This window comes from Acipenser ruthenus, chromosome 2 (genome assembly GCF_902713425.1).
Source record: "Acipenser ruthenus chromosome 2, fAciRut3.2 maternal haplotype, whole genome shotgun sequence".
Lineage (NCBI taxonomy): Eukaryota > Metazoa > Chordata > Actinopteri > Acipenseriformes > Acipenseridae > Acipenser > Acipenser ruthenus.
In genome coordinates, this window is record NC_081190.1 from 70115198 (window position 1) to 70136056 (window position 20859).

Consider the following 20859-nt stretch of genomic DNA (forward strand, 5'->3'; position numbering starts at 1 on the left):
AAGCAGAAGAACTGTCCTCAGTCCAAAGGCTGCTAGTCTGAACTGACCTATAATCCTAATAAAAGGCATGCTGATAAAAGCTGTAGAAACTTGATGTCATTTTGACAGGGTGGAAAACATTTTCAGCTGTCCTTGTATATTTTATTCTCTAGGTTTTATTACTGATTTGAGGCAATATAAGTATAAAAAACATAAGACTAGACCAGGAATTTAGAATGGTACAGATTATGGTGATTCCTCTAAACAAATCAGCCCCAGCAGGTTTAGGTTTGTGAGAGTCTACTGTATTTTTTAACTAAAATTCTCTTTTAAGCAACCATAAACTTCATTCAGGTCTTGACTTTGCCAGGTTGTGACCTTTAAAGTAAAACAACATTTTGACTCTGCCTACATTGTTAAAAGAACTGTAGAAACTGTAAAAGAACTTTGTGAAAACCAGCATCTCTAACAATAGAAAATATGTTACATTGGTTATAATTTTCAAATGAAACCAAGTTGTTATTATTATTATTTATTTCTTAGCAGACGCCCTTATCCAGAGCGACTTACAATTGTTACAAGATATCACATTATATTTACATACAATTACTCATTTATACAGTTGGGTTTTTACTGGAGCAATCTAGGTAAAGTACCTTGCTCAAGGGTACAGCAGCAGTGTCCCCCACCTGGGATTGAACCCACGACCCTCCGGTCAAGTCCAGAGCCCTAACCACTACTCCACACTGCTGTGAGGTTAGCCTGTGTTAGTTGCCTTCAGACACAACAAACTGATTTTAATTGGTGGCCTTGTACAGCGGCCTGAACCTGTCAGCCCTGTAATAAATATGAGTGTTTCTTTTTTTTCTTTTTGTAGATTTTTCCTTCTGATAAAGGCACAGACAAAGGAGCAAAGGTAGTTATATATATATTATATATATTTTTAACTGCCTTAGTTATAGATTTCTGCTTGCGATATAACATTTGTTCTGTTTTTACATTTATCTACACCACTAAATGGAGCTGTATGGTCACATGGATGGTGGCCATATTGATGTTTTGGACACATTTTGCACGTTTCATAGCACGAACACTGTTGCACGTAAACACTTCAAATTACACAGGGTTATACAACCCTATGTGAAGTAATGCCCACAATTGAATGAAGGTGATTGCTCGCATGGATTTCACTACTAGGAAGCTGTAAAAGTTGCTTGCAACTCTAGTTGTTATTATTATTATTATTATTATTATTATTATTATTATTATTATTATTATTTATTTCTTAGCAGACGCCCTCATCCAGGGCGACTTAGTCGTAAACAAAGATACATTTCAAGTATCACCGTACAAGTAATAATACAATTAAGAGCAAGATAAAAATACAATGACTTTGGTTCTAGCAAGATGACTTTGGTTCAATTTTAGTAAATGTAACACATTTTCACAGAACAGCCGTTCTTTCGGGAAACTATCCGTCACATACCTGAAAACACAAGACAGCTGAGCTGTTTCCAACATTGGTTGTTTAATCTACCATTACAGCTATGTACTTGTCTTCCTGTACTTCTGCATCTAGCAGAACCTGAGGCACCAAAGACATTAAACCGTTTAGAATTTTGTTACAGGTACCTGAGAATACTGTGGCTATTGACAAGTGATTGCTTAACATGCTGTCGTAGTCAGAAATCAGAGAAAGTAATTCCACATAATTACCTCTATTTGAGGAATTGGTGCCTTCATCATGCCCTCTGAAAGCCAGTTCTTGCTTGCTCATTGCATTGTATCCCTATGCTTCTGCTCATCCAATGAATCATCAATCCGGGTTTGTCCAAAAGTTTTGAGTGGAACAGTGGCTCGCAAGAGACTTTGGGAAAGCTCATGGTTTTTGTGCTGACCTCGTTACACATCCTCGATGTAGCCAGTGATGTTCCTTTTCTGTAATGAACAAAATACAGTTTCAGCAGTATACTTTTAAATTTACAGGTACCGGTAAGCCATGGATACCTTTCATAATTTGAATGTTGGAAGTGGCTAGTATATCCCATCCCTTGTTGTGTCAGTTCAAGTACTTGTGGTGTATACTTCTATTTTTTCTGGGAGAGTTCTTGTTGAAAATTGATTCATAATCAAATTGACTACAATGTCTCAGTTGTCTTACGACTTTTTTTTTAATTTGTAAAAAGCAATTCAAAATATTACTTCGAAGTTCTCAATACAATTCTCAGTAACGGTCTCTATACTAACTAATATTGCACGAAATTCAGCTATTCTTACACCCTAACCTAACATATTTATGTCCCAAGTGCAACACTAACTGAAAGCATGGCTTACAAACAGCATCATAACCAGAGCTGACATTCTACTGAGGTCAAACTTAGGTTTCAAGCTATGTCTGGCAGTATTTATATGACAGCTTGGTATTTACTATTCAACCTCTATGTTACACGGCCAACAGAGAAAATTAAGGAGTCTTTTGTACTTTACCAGCATTGATGATGCAAAAAAACAACCGAGGACACAACCTCTGTGTCCTCATAGCTAGTTACGGCCATGCTTACAAACACAGATTTATTTAACAATTGTAGTACCAGATGTCATGTTTTAATATGAAAATACATATTTGCTATAAACATGTATTTTCTTCAAAACTGCACATTTGAAACCTATAAAGTGAATGAAAGTGCAGGACAGGTTAGATTAATTAAATAAGTTTGCTGCAACCACTTTAACCTTCCTTCTTGCTGTTCTTCAAAGCTGTTAAGCCGAGGCAGTGGCAGCTGCAGTACTGCGCATGCAAGTCTTTATAAAGTGTAATATTGTTTTGTTGTGTTCTGTGCAGGTTGATTTTGACACCTCTGAAGACACTAGGCTGATCGAGCTGGATGAGTCACAGAAAAGTGAGCACACAGTGTTTGTGATGCCTCCAGAACCCCCGGCAACCGACGGACCTGACCCTCCGGGCAAGTACAGGTAATACACCGACTACAAGGATCTGCATTTTCATAGGTTTACATTTTATTTAATGAAAATTCAAACGGTTATCGTGCCCTGCTTTGTATATAGTGAAGTTTTACATATATTGATAGAATCGCTCATCCAGTTGTGATTAAACTTAGTTAGGATGTTTTCTAACATTCAAATAGTGGATTTGTTTAGAACAGTTTGTTATTTTTATAGTAGTGATGTATGAAAATGAAAAATAAACACAAGTATCTTCAAAAAAGAGTGTGGAGTAGTGGTTAGGGCTCTGGACTCTTGACCGGAGGGTTGTGGGTTCAATCCCCAGTGGGGGACACTACTGTTGTACCCTTGAGCAAGGTACTTTACCTAGATTGCTCTAGTAAAAACCCAACTGTATAAATGGGTAATTGTATGTCAAATAATGTGATATCTGTATAATGTGAAATAATGTACAATGTGATATCTTGTAACAATTGTAAGTCGCCCTGGATAAGGGTGTCTGCTAAGAAATAAATAAATAAATAATAATAATAATAATAATAAAAAAACACACCTGCAGAGTGTAGCCTTAAAGAAAGAAACCAAATTAATTTGATAAATATTGCCACATTTATACAGGCTCTCTTCTTCGTCCTGTCTTCGTCTTCTTCTTCCCTGTTGTTGTTTGTGTATTCTGTCTGGTTTTGTTCAATATGCATTTCTTCTTTCAGGTATAAAAACTTCCCCCAGTTGGACCCAGAGCTTTTTGACAGACCAATGGAACTCAAGCCTTCTAGTATCAGCAGACGGGTGGCAGGTGCCAGTTTATGCAACAGCTCGGTACTGCTGGCGAAACGAACCAAGCAGGTGAGATACAGGAACAGCTCTCTGGGCTTTTTTCCATGTTGAAGTAAGGGCTGTGATGATTCAACTACATTAATCTTAAAAAAAATACAGTTTTATTCGATTATCTGGAGGTCACAGGCTAATTCAAAGTTCCAATATATGGGGCGAGACAGGATGTTACAGCATTGTTAATGGTGTTTGAGCATCTTTAGAACAGTAGACTTTGTGCATCTGATTTTAATATGGTAAAGCCATCACTGGCTCACACGCTCTGTTTCTATATTAAATTGTTCAAATATTAACACCTAAAAACCTATGACCAACATTCCTTGTGTTGCATGGAAAATGTATCAATGCTTCAGAACAGATGGTGGTTTTATTTGTTTATTTTTGTATTTAAGGGTCCTATAGTGTGTATTGTAATGAACTAATTGTGCCCCTTTGCCAGTCCGTCTGTCTGTTAGTGACAGACTCCTAGCCTCCTGTAGACCTCTCAGATTGTATTTTTGACTTTTTTTTAAAATGTTTTTTTAGATTATGATCACCAACATGTAGTGTAATCAAAAGAAACTTGTGTGATTTTGTTGACAAACATTTCAACTTTTTATAAGTTATGAATGAACCAGAACCATCAACACCCTATCCTATATTTAGGGCTTCTGATTTTTGGTGTTTTACCCCCGACTATCTACTCTCCTTTAAAAATTCGATTGATACCTGTTAAGCCATTTGTGTATCTGTCACAACTGAGTAGTATTAATAGTAAAATTGATTCATTTTTTTTTTCTTTTTCTGTGAAACAACTAAATGGGCTTTTAAATTGTAAGTCTCTTACTTTTTCATTTAAAAGTAGAAGTGACACATCTTTATAAATGTAAATACAGTTACGTATAATGATTGTAATAGTGTGTACAGCATAAAATACTTTATTTTTCATTATAGCTTTAATAAAGATTAGTCACTGTGACAGGGTGCCCCGACCCTGTGCTGATTTTGTGTTTTATGTTGTATGTGGTGTGTAATTGTTGGTGTATATATATGTTGGGATATGTAGCACGAGTGATGTAAACTGTATATTTGTATTTAGGCACAGGGATTGCACAATCACTTCACGTGCAGATTAAAATATGTAGTAGGATGTGAGCACGGGGTTGCACAAATTAGTTCACGTGCTGGTATTCAAGTGAATGATTAATTAGCAATTGAATCCCGGCACAGCTGTATATATAGATGCACGAATCACTCACTCAGGGTTGGGTGTTCAGTGTGGAGAGAACAGAAAAGAGAGAGTCAGGAGGTAAAAATAATAAATAACAATTGCTATTCGTGCTGGAGGACCAGCATGATACTTGTTGTGGGGTTAGTTCAGTGGTTTTTGTTTGTCTGTTTATTTTGGCCAAAGTGCTGTTTTTGTTTGTTCTGTGTTTTGTGTTTAAATTGTTTGTTTATAATAAACCGGCGCAACAGCGCAATTCACTCGCCACTCTGTGTCCTGCATTTCCTGGCCTGACACAACCACCAGCCAGCCTGTTGCAGTCACTTATTCACATGTTGTCATTTCGTTTGCACGTTATGCTTGTAAATGAAAAATTAAGGCTTGGACAATTTTAAAGCCCATTTAGTTGTTTCACAGAAAAAAAAAAACGTAAATTTTACTACTAACATGTTTCTCCGTTGTGATTTGAGATACACGAATGACTTAACGGGTATCAATTGAATTCTTAAAAGAGAGTATAAAAGTCAGGGTAAAACACAGAAAATCAGATGCCCTACCTATATTATATTATAAACAAGTGCTGTGTGACACAGTGGAATGCTGAGCAGAAAAAAAGTGCATATATGTAAATAATAATTTATTCTTTTTGCAGGAGATCAAATCTGCCCACAAAATGGCGAAGAGGTTTTATTCCAACCCACCTCTCTGGGCCAAGTGCTTGTTCAGCCACTGCTACAGCTTGTGGTTCATCTGCCTGCCGTCCCATGTGAGAGTATCCCATTCCAAGGTCAGGGCCATGCAGCAAGCGTACAACGTACTCATCAAAATGAGAAACACAGAGGTGGAGGTCCTGGATGAGGCAAGTCCATGCATTTTATGTGGTACTTCAATTGACTTTTAAAACAGTGGGGGTCAATGAGGATGCATCTCATTTATATTCTTATCACATTCATCTATTTTTCCACTTGGAACTCATGTAGACTTAAGTTTTTTAATTTATGGGCTTCTGCAACTTGTTCCCAAGCCAAGAGTATGCCAGCCTGTGATCAAAACCACAGGTGGAGCCACTAAAACCCAATGAAGAAAACCAAGACCTATTAAAAGCTATATTACACACATGTTTTGAACCACCTATCCAATTGCGAGTTAGCTTGGTTTGACGGTTTTTTATGTACATATACAGTGGATGTAAGTCGTGGTCATCTTTAAAATATTGACCGCTCTCATTTTGAATGTACACTGTGGCAGGGACTGTATGTTCCTAACATTTTTACAGTCAAAGATGTATCAAATGCATTGTATTACTAAAAAGTGGTTACATTTCTCTCATTTGTATTTAAAGTACTTATGACACTTTTAGGGAAAATGTGTTAAGAGTAGGGCTACCAATTAATTGCAGTTAACTTCTGCGATTTAACTCGTTAATTTCTTTGGAGATTAATTTTAATTAATCGCACTCCTCCATTTTGACCGTCTCATACCGTAACTCAATCCCAGCATCACCATTTTAATATACTCGAGCGCATGCAACTGCATTATGGAGCAAAGTACTAAAAGTATTTACAATTAAAGAGAATATAACCGTTTCTCAGTGAATGCTTTTTTATTTAGACAATTAAGTTATTAAAAAAGAGAATACTTTTTTTTTTTTAAAACAATGAAAAACATCAGTAAAGGATACCCTTTTTAAAGGAAACTGAAATGAAAATATATAGTATAATCTGAAATTTATTAAGGCGAGTAATAAACGGACTCCGTTGTGATTTAGCAGTTCAAACAATTTAACAGCAAATACGGGAGTTTTAAAAGTATAAAGAGGAGGCAACAATATTAATCCAGAAATAGGACAACAGTTTTTTTTATGATGGGTTGTTTTTTGCATCATGATGATGATGATGATGATGATGATGATGATGATGATGATGATGATGATGATACGACAGTACAATACAAATTGCTCTTATATAGCGCTCTTCATGCAAGCATTACATGACGATTTACAAAAGAAATATAGAAATGCCTGTGTCTAATATATAATCCAGCTACAAATAAACAGACCCAAAACAAATACGTTTTCAAACAGGATTTAAAAGATTCAATTGTCCTAGCATTCCTGATATGACCTGGGAGCAAGTTCCAAAGACGAGGGGCATTATAACTAAATGCCCTGGCTCTGACCAGAGTTTAAACGAATTTTAGGGATTGTCAGAAGATTAGCATTTTCCGTTCTCGGGGAACGATCAGGGTCATATGGGGGTCATATAGGTAAGAACAACAACTTTAAAATAATAATGGCATTAGTAATAAAACACACTTGAATGAGATGGATGCAGTAATTGTATCAATGAAATATGCAATTAAAACCAAGATTAACTAAGATTTAAAAATTGTAATCGCAAGATTAATCACGATCAATTGTTTTAATCGCTTGACAGCCTTAGTTAAGAGTGAATGAAAAATCTAAGAGGATGTTTCTGTCAGACTGTGTGTTGGAAAGCTGGGTTGACCTCCCTCTTCCTACAGGTCTGCTACAGGGTGGTGATGCAGCTGTGTGGAATATGGGGGCTTCCAGTGCTGGCAGTGAGAGTTCTGTTTGAGATGAAAAACGCTGGTGTTCAACCCAACGCCATCACATACGGCTATTACAACAAGGTAAGGGAAACAAAACCTGAGCTGCCAAGTGAATGTAAAAGTATGGATGACCAGTATACCCTAATGGGTATATCAGATGTTGATCCTGCGTGCATTACTTTTGCGTTCTTCATATAAACATGCGTGCAACACACTACTGTGTTGTCATTTTCATGTAACATATTGTTAATTTATTTGCCGATGGAGTGAAAAGATTCATAATGCATCAGTGCATGGTGATACATCTTTACATGCTTTATGTTGTGATACAGAGGCTGTGTGTCTTGATACAGGACCAAAGGCACTGCATACAGTAGCTGCCTGTTGTTCACCAAAGGGTTAATGAATGATTAATATATGTCAAGGTTCAACTCAGGGCCTTGCCTGGTACAGACTCCAGTAGGGATGTCTGCTGGCAGAATTTCAAATCTTACCAAAAGAACAATTTGTACCGGTACAAACTGAAATCCTGAATTCTAGATTAGGAACTCACCCATCTCACTTAACTTAAGTGTGGGATCCAGAACAATGCCAGATACTCTCTTTAAAATAGTACTTTATCTCTAGTAAGTGCATTTTAATTGTTACCTTAATACAAACAAATGTCACTCCCAAACAATGACAAGTTTCTGTTCAAGATTTACCAGGCGCGGCAGCAAACAATAACTTATCTTTATCAAGTTCAGAAATATGTTATCGGTGGAATTATGCCAAATTAGTAACTGCTGAATTTTGATTAGTTTCAATACGCCTGAGAGATGGCATAGATTATATCACAGGCCTTCTGATTTAACTACAGTAGTACTACTGCATTTATAACTTGTTTTGAAAAAGTTTAGAAATACGTGCCAGTGTAATGAAAGCTGATGCTTGTGTTTTAAGAAAAAGATATACATGTGTTAATTTAAAAAAAAAAAAAAAAAAAAAAAAAAGTGGCTTGCTATGTTAAATGTTAAGCCATGGTGATGACAGGCCAAAAACACCTGGTCCATTTCACTAAACAATATGATGGTTACTTTTTTTATAGTTAATATATAGGCTGCTGCTTCCACTTTACAACCACTTGGCATTTTTTCATATCCATTTTGCATGGTGTTTACTAACCAGTCTCGGGGGTTATATTCAATGGGGTGCCTTTTCTTTTGGTTCACAAAAACCCATGTTGAGTTACTCCTGCTGTCCTATGAATGTTGTACTGACTGGTTTTCGCTTGTCAGGCTGTGTTCGAGAGCCCGTGGCCGAGCAGGAACAGAAGTGGTTACTTTATGTGGACGAAGGTACGAAACGTGTTGCGTGGAGTGGCACAGTTCAAACAAGCACTTGGAAAGACACCATCTTCAATAAGCCCAGCCTTGGTAACCACAGGTAACAACTAACCGGGACATTATGTATCTTACAAATTATGAAATGGGCCAATCATTTTTTTTTTTCTATCTAAGCAGAAACAAAGATTCTTTCCTATTCTGCTGTCCAATTTGAATGTTGTCTCACCGCTGTAACCCACTTACTGATCAGGGCCTGCAAATCAACAGACAACTTCTGTTACCACTGTCAAGCCATTTTCTTCTTTTCACCCACCAAACCTAATCATGGAACATTACCAAGCTACTGAAACCTGGAGGCATGGGCCCACTGTGAAGTCGCCTTCTGACCAGTAGTGGTTGTGGAGAGCGATGAGGCACGACTGGTTTTCCTCCCTAACCCTGCAAGAGCTCAAAGCCAACATCCTTGTAACATACAACCAAGTAGACAAATAATTAAAAAAAAACAAACAGGTTTCATAACTCACTCCTGTAGGCCTACTTTTAGTTTTTAAAGCGTGTAACAAATATTTCTAACAATATATGGCAACAAATATTGACCAACTGTTGGCAATTGCTGTTGAATAACAATATTTTAGCCATTGTAGTTGCTGCCAAAATATTTTAATGAGTCACTGACAACTGTTAGAAAGCCTAAATGCATACTAACCTCCACTGTTTCTCTGCAGCCCCGGTCGGCACTGCAGGTGGGAGCGATGGTGACACAATGAGCCATGGCAGTGTGGACAGCTCGATCGACACAAACGGTGGAGAACACACTCTCTTTGTGAGGAACCTAATCATCCTCGACTCGACTGACAAACACTGCAGCACAGGTACGACTCGGGAAACTGAGGCTGAAACACGCGTCCTCCGAAACGTGTTCCTGCCAATCCGTCATTTTTCGCACTGCGGATCCACAGCGAAGCCACCAGACCCATAGTGCCAGAGGACAACACAGATCTGAATGGCTCCGCTGCAGACCCGCAGATGCCCTATCAGCCACAGGGGTCGCTGGTGCGCAGTGAACCGTGGATTGCCCTGCCGACCTAAGCTCTCCCTACCCAGGCGGTGCTCGGCCAATTGTGCGCCGCCCCCTAGGAACCCCCGGTCACGGTCAGCAGTGACATAGCCTGGATTCAAACCTACAATCTGCAGGCTGTAGAGCGCATCCTGCACTCCATGCACTTTCACTTATATGTAATAAAATATACAGTGACCACTATAGCCAATGCTGTTGCATATAGGGATGGAAGTAGTTTTCCCATTGAGTAGCAGTCAAAGCCTTACATTTGCTTTAAGACACCTGTATTGTGGTCTCCCCTGTTAGGCTCAGTAATCTCAGCTGTGATGACTTCTACCCGTGACATGTCAGGATTCTCCAGCTGTTATACAATGAGAATATATTCAGTAACATCCTCATTTAAGAATTGGGTTTCCGCATTTGTAAGGAATCACTTTAGGATACGTTGATGATACAAAACAAAAGATGGTATTGCCTTAAGTATATTGAACTGGAGCCAGATCGGTGCATGTTGCTCACCTACCATAGAGGTTACATAGCTGGTGGTACATGGCTTAGTAAGGAACTCATAACACTGCAGTCTGTACAGTCAATTAGGAAAAAAAACAGCTTTGGTTGTTCTACAGCTGGTTGTTTCTTTTTTTGCCAGTGATTTTTGGTTTTTTTCCATTGAACGTATGGCAAGTAACATCGAGGAATTGATAAGGGGCCAATGATTGGAAGTATGGAGACTGAACTGCTTGTTACACCCTAGAGAGCAGTCCTTCCAAGCTTGATGCTTGCTTGAATGTGAGGAAGCTCACATCACCACTGCATGTGCTATTCTTGCTGCAACAGGGAATGGAATAAGACTCCTATTCCACAGCAGTTTGATCCATTCCTGGTTTCACTGAGTTTAATACGACTCACCTGAGCTTGTTAACTGTACACTGGCGCTAATCAAGTAAAACCGGAAGTATGTGAAACTGCTATGCAACATGAGTCTTATTTCTATTTCTGTGCTTCAATTCAGCATCTTTCTCAAGCAACGAACAAAGAAAATGGTACTGTCGAAACGGCAACTGTTTTCTATGACCTGTATCTTAATGGTTCAAACAAAAAGAAAGCTTTCTGAAATGTTACTACTTGGTATTTTATGGGTTTCAAAATATTGTCGACATGTGAAAACAAGCCGTATTGGAAATCATTTATTCAATATTGTTCAACGTTAACTGTTTCAGTGTCTGTAAAAAATACATTACCGGCTTGTTTCACATACCCTGAAATAAACCAAATATGGTTGACAAGCATAAGGCATACAACAATTGAAACTCATTACATGTTCAAATAAACCAAGCTTAGTATAGGTGTGGCAGTGTTCTGGGACTGTTGGTATCTTGCATGTCTTGCATAACTAGAGTGGTAGCCATGGCCAGATATAAAAACAGTCGAGCACACTATGATGCACGCCACATTTGAGGTCAATATGACATGGTGTTTCGTTAACCTGTCTTGCATCTTTTGCATGCTAGAGGGCGTTATCCAACTAGAAACCAGAATTTCATAGATCCCTACTGAAATTCTCAATAGTAGCTTATGTAGTAATACAAAAAAAAACTTAGTAAAATGTATAAGATGCTTTTTTTTCAATGTTTGGTATCTTGCATGCCTGTGATACCATCTTTATTTACTTCTATATATTTGGCCCAGCTTCTTCCTGCTTTTCTTTTCCACTAAGGCCATTTCCTTTGTCTGTTATTAAAGTGTCCCTCTCTGCTTTTGTGTTTCTGCTTCTGCTCTCTGTGCTGTCTCTTTTAGTGCTGCATATGTCCTTGGCTGTCGCAAAGACGTGTGTGAAATGGAGCTTTGGATGGGAGGGTAGTGTTTTGTTCTGCTCTTGAGTGGAAGTGCTTCAGGTAATGGCCCTCTTGCAGTTTCTGTGTCATGGTATATTCCAAGGATTGCATGTCATTGTTCCATGTGTCTTAAAGCCATCATGTGCTAGTTTTCTTCATTTAATTTGAATTTATTTATGCTAAATACAGTATGTCCACTGGGATATTGCTTTCAGAGTAGGGTGTATCTAGTCAAGTTTTAGTGGATATGAACAGTATTTATCACAAGTGAAACAGATATCTACTGAAGTTTTAAAACCCATAGGCGCATGGTTACAGCCTCATTGTGACTTAACCATTTATGATTACTTACCTTGTAAGGGACTAACCTGGCTCCAAATATGTGTCTGAGTGTGTCCAGTACTGCGTTCGTGTGGGTGGTAAAAACAGGCAAGGAGCTTTCTTATGTGTTCTATAGAGCACTGGACAGATCTGCCAATGGTTCATTGGTTTTTCCAGGGTGCTCTACAGATTGTATGGTAGATTCTGTCAAAATTATTGCTGATAATAATTTAATTCTGCAAAGACTCAGCAAGTGAAAGAAGTTGAGACTGTGTCAATTACATTTCCTTTAGTCCAGGGGTGTCAAAGCATGGTCCTGGAGGGCCATTCCACTCCAGGTTGAGCAGGTAAAATGACATAATTAACTACGTAAGGGTCTGGATGGAGGCTTAATTGGTTCAATAAATAATTTAGAACGGGGCTGGAATAAAGACCAGGAGGGAGTGGAATGCCAACCTTGGACCCCTGTTTTAGACCTGTTTGCTAAACAGTTTTGTCTGAGCTTCACTTTTTTTGTCAGTGATGGTGCCACCTGGTGTTGGGTTGTGGTAATGCAGTCAGTTGTTTTGAAAACCTGATTGTATGTATTCCATTAAAAGTTGTTTCTAAACTCCTTTTTATGTACCAGTAATTTGCACTGGATGATGGGAGACAAAAAGGGTTTTGTCCCACAATGGAACCTGCATCTCTAGTAAATGCGAGTCTCTTTGTAATACAACAGCAGTAGGAGTTACTGGTATATTTGTAGAAGTTTAACAAGTCACAAAACAATACATAACACAATATGCTAGTCTTACTATACTAACCATGATTTGAGCAATTCCTTTGTATTACTTGTTATGAGATGGAATGAATGGGCTGTTTAGTTGGCAACACATTAGTAGGATATGATGGAACATATATTTTATAACGCCAATATATTTGTGAAAATGGTGGACAGTCAACTGGGTCTGGACCATACGAAGATTAGTAATTTTGTTCAGAGCACTAATCATAATTTTCACTGTACTAAACTTTCTAGTCTGTGTTTTTAATTCTTAATGTACATGTCATCAAAAATCAGTTTAAAAGAACCTTTGTTTTAATTAGCTAGGATTAGCTAGTCTCCTGTATCACAAAACTGAATGCATCATATTACCTCAAGTCATCTACACCATACATACAAATGCTTATTGTTGATATTATAATTCCTGGAAATAGCTGTTTAGTCATTTCTGTTTGCGGCATCTTGTCGCTGGTATTTGATCCTTGAAGTGAGTTTTCTTAATCATTTAATCCCCAAGATTGGGGACCATAAATCACATTGAGTTTTTTAGTCACTCATAAATTGGATGGTTGTATTATTACAGTCTTAAATGTATTGAACAAGCAGTAGAGAAGTAACAGGTTTAATGCATTCACTTTATAATCTTATTGGACACCTTTCAAAAAGCGTTTCTATCAGATTACTTTTATCAGATACATTAAGCCACTTACTAATTGGTCCTTCATAGCCCTTTACATGGAATGGAGACAATATACAGTGCCTTGAAAAAGCCTTCACACCCTTGAACATTTTTCACATTCTACTGCCTAAAAAATACAATTCAGAATGCATTAAAGTAGGAGTTTGTTTCACTGATCTACACAACATCATCTACGCTTTCAACGTGAAAGAACAATTATAGAAATATTCAAAGTAATTACTTAAAAAAAAAAAAAATGTTGAACAGTCAACATTTTCAAGAGTACTCCACAAACATGGCCTGTATGGGAGGGTGGCAAAAAGGAAGCCACTGCTGAAAAAAGCCGTATGATGTGCCGCATAGCTTTTGCAAAGAAACACTTAGGGGACACTGCACGCATGTGGAGTAGTGGTCAGGGCTCTGGACTCTTGACCGGAGGGTCGTGGGTACAATCCCAGGTGGGGGGACACTGCTGCTGTACCCTTGAGCAAGGTACTTTACCTAGATTGCTCCAGTAAAAACCCAACTGTATAAATGGGGAATTGTATGTAAAAATAATGTGATATCTTGTAACAATTAAGTCGCCCTGGATAAGGGCGTGTGCTAAGAGATAAATAATAATAATAAAATAGCATGTGGGAGAAGGTTTTGTGGTCTGATGAGACCAAAGTGGAACTTTTTGGTCTCAATGCTAAGCGATATGTGTGGCGGAAACCAAACACGGCACATCACCCTGCTAACACCATCCCTACAGTAAAGCATGGCGGTGGCAGCATTATGTTTTGGGAATGCTTTGCAGCAGTTGGGACAGGGAGGCTTGTGAAGATCAAGGAAAAGATGGATGGTGCAAAGTACAGGCAGATCCTGGAGGAAAACCTGTTCCAGTCTGCCAGAGACCTGGGACTGGGGAGAAGATTCACCTTTCGGCAGGACAAAGCAAAAGCAACAATGGAGTGGCTTAGCAAGAAGAAAGTGAACGTCCTCGAGTGGCCTAGTCAAAGCCCAGACCTGAATCCTATAGAAAATCTGTGGCAAGACTTGAAGACTGCAGTCCACAGACGATCCCCAGCCAACTTCAAAGAGCTTGAGCTATTCTGCCAAGAAGAATGGGCAAAAACTGCCCCATCCCGCTGTGCTAAGTTGGTAGACACTTATCCAAAACGACTCATGGCTGTTATTGCTGCAAAAGGGGCTTGCACCAAGTATTGACTCAAGGGGTGTGAAGACTTATGCAATCAAGACTTTTTGTTTTTTTATTTAATTACTTTTTGAATATTTCTATCATTGTTCTTTCATGTTGAAAGTGTAGGTAATGTTGTGTAGATCAGTGAAACAAACTCCTACTTTAATGCATTTTGAATTGTATTTTTTAGGCAGTAGAATGTGAAAAATGTTCAAGGGTGTGAAGACTTTTTCAAGGCACTGTAGAATTGGATATTCTACATGTCTCAATGAGGCATTACTGATAACATTTGTAAAAGTTAACATTTTATTTAAAAAAAAAAAAAAAAATGATTACATAAATTACACATAGTTCTGTATGAGAGGCGCTCAACTGCTCCTTATGTTTTCCATGAATCAGGGGGTCAGTCTGACCAGGGATATGGTTCCAAGGATGAGCTGAGAAGGGCTGTGGTCACTGCAGAGCTGTTAGAGACGGGCCAGTCCACTAAAACCAAAGCAAAACAAGATGGTAATGTTTACAATGAGCCTTCTGATACATCACAAGTGCATGTAGAGGAGTTTGAGTGTGAGTGTATGTGTTATGAAAGTCTGTAGGAATTCTTATTTTTTTGTTTTTATGTTTAGAAATAAAACACATATAGATACAATATATGCAAAATAATGATAAATAAGTCAATCAAGTTATACATGGTAGACGAAGTGTATAATTTACCTAAGGCATCGGAAGACTAAATACAAGACAAGAATTTGTCCATGTTTTCATTGTGTGCTCAGTTTGAACCTTTACAGTCTTTTAAACCGAGCTGCTTGAGCACTAAGGAGCATTACAAAGCCTACAAGGGGGTTTAGTGCTCCATGATAACCATGGAAATACTGTTGCTGTTCCTCTATTATTATTATTATTATTATTATTATTTATTTCTTAGCAGACGCCCTTATCCAGGGCGACTTACAGTTGTTACAAGATTTCACATTATACAGATATCACATTATTTTTACATACAATTACCCATTTATACAGTTGGGTTTTTACTGGAGCAATCTAGGTAAAGTACCTTGCTCAAGGGTATAACAGCAGTGTCCCCCACTGGGGATTGAACCCACAACCCTCCTCTAGGCTTCATAGAGACTTCATGAGTGTTGCCCTGGGTGCCATGCAGTAGAGCTTTGCTGTCCAGGAACTGCTCTTCCATTCTATTTGCCTATCATAGATGCATGTTGCTTAGACTAGAACAGTGTCTTTATAGAAGTAAGAACCAGTGCCATGTAGTGATCTGTCCCTTTGTCAGGTTTCCTTTTGTTTTGCTGGCACTGCAGTTGCTGTAGATAGGCCTGGTGCCTACTAATATAAAGACAATTTGGCTTATCTAGCCGACGTTCCATATACAGTGCTCCTTCGCTATAACACGGGTCTCAAGGGACACACAATATGAGCGTTATAACCAAAGAGCGTTATATACGGGGGAGGGGATGGGGCGCGCCACGGGACACAACACATCTGACTAAAATACAAATTAAATGAACTCCCTATAATGCACATAGAGTGAAGCAAAAATGTAACTTTCCGTGAATGAACCATGCATAAAGCACCATGTAATCAACGCTATATTTTACAAAAAAAAAAAAAGGTAACATTCCCACTCATGGATCATTTTAATTAGCAGTTTTTAAACTATAAATAACCTGGCTAAACGGTGGTCGGGGGTTCAGTTCGAAGCGACAGACAAGCAAACCGTGCGAAAAGGAGAGCGAGAGGAAGAGGGAATGGGCTCGCCCCAGGTTCAGCTGCCGGAGTGGGGCTGGAGAAGGCCGCAGTAATAGGCCTAACATATATTTAGTTATAAAATGAAAGCTGAATAAGATGTTTCTGTTATAAAGTGCCAGCGCAGCTTTTCTTCACTTCAGATACTGTATCAAAAGGGAGAGACAGAAACAGAAGTAGACTGAGAAGTTGTTTACAGTTTGAACAACACCGGTACTGTATTTACTGTAGAAATATTGCATGAATCTCTAGTATGGGGAATTGTGGGACATGCTGTAGGAGCGTTATATCTGAGGCGCATTATAACCGAGAGCCTTATAGCGAGGAAGCACTGTATGTATGTATGTATGTATGTATGTATGTATGTATGTAAACTAAAGAGCAGCTCCTCAACAATTCAAGGCATCTTAACACAGATTTATCAACAAATGTTAGGGAACAGTAAAAAAAATAAAAATAAAAAAAAGCCTAAGAAAATGTACTCTTACTCTTTAATATTGTAAGACGGCGCCCTTGAAACAAAGTTTTAATTCAAGACACTCTATAAATGATTCACCATAATTGCAGTGTCACAGCTATCACTTAAAAATGTTGCTGTTAATAGTGCTGTTTGGTTTTCAACCATTTTGAGAGCATTAAGATAGTGAAAAGGTACACCTCCAATAAAAATGCTGTCTGTTGCCAGGAGAGGATGTGGCCATCTCCTGTGGAGATGTAGTGTCTGTCACTGAACCCCAGTGCCCCATAGACTCGCCAGCCTGTGGACACAGCATTGTGAAACTATCCTCTGGGAGCTTTGACAGTGGGAGCAGTAGAACCAGCAGTGGTAAGTCCTGCTTTAGATGCTTGTGAAAAAATATTGGATACCGGAGACGCCCACAGAGTAACATTGTAGCACTGCACCTGGATCGCTACATTGAAGCAGTTTGATTATTATTCATTTAGAATGTATGCATAAGTTCAGGTAGCAGGCCATGCATGTCTGTTTTATTATTTTATTAATATTAACAATGTGTATTCTGATTTTCATTTCAACTGAGCTCTCAGTTACTTCACTAAACCCTTAATTGAACTAATAATTTGCTTAATTTGACTTTTTTTTTTAGTTCTCGGCAGATTCCAAGTTGCTTATGAAACTGTACAGTTAACTTGAAATCTGCAACTTTAAGAGCTGAGAACAATTAAAACAGTCAAATGAAGCGAATTATAGTTCAGTTAAGGGTCTAGTAAAGTAATTGAGAGCTGAGTTGGCATGAAAACCAGAAGACACTGGGGTCCCGAGGAGCAGGGTTGGGAAGCCCTGCACTCATGTCATCGTTGTACTGAAAAATACAACTTTGATTGTCAACGTGCGGTTTTATTGGATTTTTAATTAGATCGAAATGATGGATTATTGTTTATATATTATATATGGATTATTGTTTATTATTATAAGATGTACTGGCTTTATAAGGTACCACAGCTCCATACTAGTCTCAGTTTAAATCGGTATGAATAAACATGCCGCAACAAATCATGTGATCGTATTGGCTCATTGTAAGTAAGAAAATATTTTGGTCTGTACACCAACATATTCTCACTGGATGGGCAGGTATAAAGATTTAGGTAAAAGCCCAGGTCCTGTAATGGTTGTGCTTTGGTATTTTGCATTCTAATAAACTGTTTTCTTTTTTGACCGGTCACAAAAAAGTGAGGTATTGGCAAAACTGGGCACATGATTTTGTTCCTAAACTTGTACTAGTGTGCGATGGCAGTATTTTATATATTGTCCTGGAAACTGCATTAGGAATTTGCTGTTCCTGTAGCTTTTCACAGTTTGAATGTGTTGCAGGCTCATTTGAGAAGATATATTAGTTATACACATGCATCGGTGTGGAGAATTTCTGACCTCTGTAAACCTCATGGAGTGGTATGGGTGTTCAATAACAATCCATTCAGAACAACAAATCAACCAGCATTTCATTAGAAAAAAATTAAAAATACAACACGTTTGATGTATTATGCAGTGCTATATATAGAAATGCATATCCTTGTAATGACTATCCAGTGCATAATTTATGTCATCTTATGAATACCCTTTTTGTTTTTACAATGGCTTTATTTAGGTTAAGAATCTGGCCTTCGTTTTAAAGAGCCATGCAGCTCCTTTCCTATAATGCATACAGTATTTCAGGAAGTCCCCTGAGCACTGACACAGGTTTTTGTTGTAGGTAGAAATGCAAAGGCACACAATAAAAAAACAACACAAACAGAAAATGAAAGAGCATTTAGAATTTCTATAACAGAAACATGTATAGAATTTATTCCACAGTTAAGATTCAAGGTTTACTGCATTAAATTCCTTAGTTTAAATAAACAGCAATAACACACATATATAAAATATATATATATACTGTATATGTGTGTGTGTGTGTGTGTGTATATATATATATATATATATATATATATATATATATATATATATATATATATATACTGTATATGTATATTTTCCTTATTGCTTTACTGCTCTTAATGGGTTGCCTAGAAAACATAATCCATTGCCGACTGAAAGCTGGTCGAATTGAACCCGTCCTTTCCATTTTCAGAATTTGTTTTAATTAAACATTATTATATATATTTTTTGAAATTTCCAGCAAAGCATTTGTTGCCTTAATGAGGGGTGTTATGTTACCATTTGAGAATATCTTGTGCTCTCTGTTTTTACAACAGTATGGAAAGTACATTCTTTTATTTGCTTTCTTGTTTTAGTTAGTTTCTACAAAAAATAAATAAATAAATAAAAAAATAACCTAAAAAATATTTTGTCTGGTTTAACATATTGATAATGTTGGTGAGTGATGTGTCTTTTTTTAATGTAGATGTACAGTTATGATTATGTGACTACAGCATGTTCTTTTCCATTTGATTTGGCTGCTAATGCCCCTGGGCTGCTGTTCACTTCCCCAGGTGCCATTGAGGATTCGGTTGTTGTAGAAGAGGGTGCACCAAAGATCCCCCGCAGCCCTAGCAATGTGGAGCAACAGCAGCGGCAGAAAGCTTTTGCAGAGAGGAGCTGTAGCTTCAGCACAGACAGCCGGGCAGGCATGCTGCTGAAGAAGGGGAGCCTGGACATGACCCCTGACCAGATAGCCATCAAGATGGGTGCCGATGCCAAAATCCTGGCCGCAGCCCTGTCCAGCACCAAAACCCCACCATCTGCAGATACCGACACCAAAATCAAAAGAGAGCTGTCCTTCGAAGGAATAGAAGGGGAGCAGGAGAATGACACTAGGACTTTGCTCGACAAGTTCCCGGAAGCTTCAGAGAGCAACATGCCTTTTAAGCCGCTAGAACTTTCAGAGAACTATGTGGAGAGTGATGTGGTAGACAATGCGACAGGCCCCCTGGTGGACATGGGAGAGATGGTGGTGCTCAGGAGCAAGCTCCAGGATGGAATAGTAGAGGACCCATCAAAGAGAAATAGCTTGCACTCAAAGCCTGTCGAGAGGGAGGATGTGAAGAAGGGAGCTGACCCCTTGTCTCTGCTGTGGTCAGAGAGTGTGGAGTCTATATCTGTCCAGAGCGAGGAGAAGATTGTCCCTGTTGTGGTCTCTAGAAACCTTGCTGATGAGATAGAGATGTACATGAACCTCAAGAGCCCCTTGGGAGTCAAGTCCACCAGTATGCAGCTCCACAAGGGGGAGGTGAAAGAGGAGGATGCCCATTCAGGAACAGCACTCCTTGAGCGCAGGTCCAGTCTGCCTGTTGAGGCCGTCCCACAGACAGCCGCTGTCACACCCAAGTGCAGCCCAGCTGTGACACAGTCCAAAACCTTTACCGGGAAGCCCAAGACCTCCAGACAGACGCCTAACAGGGCCCAGAATCTGCGCTCCAGTTCCCTGACTGCTCTGGTGCGCTCCTCCCAGCATGGCTCTCTTGGCTCTGTTATGAACAGTATCTCTGGTATAAAGATGGACAACCTGCTCTCTGGACCCAAAATTGATGTTCTCAAGTCGAGCATGAAACAAGCTGCTAATGTGGCCAGCAAAGTGTGGGGAGCCGTGGCGTCTGCCTATAGTTATTCAGATGATGAGGTTAGTCCTGTGCATTGTCTGCTTTTTGGCAGGAGTAGGCCTTTTGCTCCAGCTATACCTTTTTACTCTCTCTACTTGAATTATTTAATCGGGAAATATGTATACGCCAATATAATTAAGGGGGATTTTTAAAGTAAGACTAATATTGAGTAGTTATGTAGAAAAAGTGTAGTCTTGGAGACATACAAGAACTGCATTGTTTTTGACCCCCACCCCCCCATACAAACTAATGTAGCTCATACTCTTGCTGTCTACACCAAAAAAAGAAATGAAACCCTATCTATTCCGTATTACA

At 38.7% G+C, this 20859-nt stretch overlaps 1 protein-coding gene across 2 annotated transcripts in view; it reads left to right on the forward strand.

Annotated features, from left to right (window-relative positions):
- The window catches only part of LOC117409214 (DENN domain-containing protein 4C-like), a 76953-nt gene that overhangs the window by 47034 nt on the left and 9060 nt on the right, over positions 1-20859 (forward strand). Inside the window, exons 14-23 of one of the 2 annotated variants that reach the window (XM_059000005.1) lie at positions 857-895; positions 2822-2952; positions 3654-3789; positions 5637-5843; positions 7508-7636; positions 8833-8980; positions 9606-9752; positions 15124-15234; positions 17174-17314; positions 19438-20564. In XM_059000005.1, the coding sequence (XP_058855988.1) occupies positions 857-895; positions 2822-2952; positions 3654-3789; positions 5637-5843; positions 7508-7636; positions 8833-8980; positions 9606-9752; positions 15124-15234; positions 17174-17314; positions 19438-20564 (2316 nt within the window). The remainder of the gene's footprint in view (positions 1-856; positions 896-2821; positions 2953-3653; positions 3790-5636; positions 5844-7507; positions 7637-8832; positions 8981-9605; positions 9753-15123; positions 15235-17173; positions 17315-19437; positions 20565-20859) is intronic. The other variant, XM_059000009.1, reaches the window with a different exon arrangement.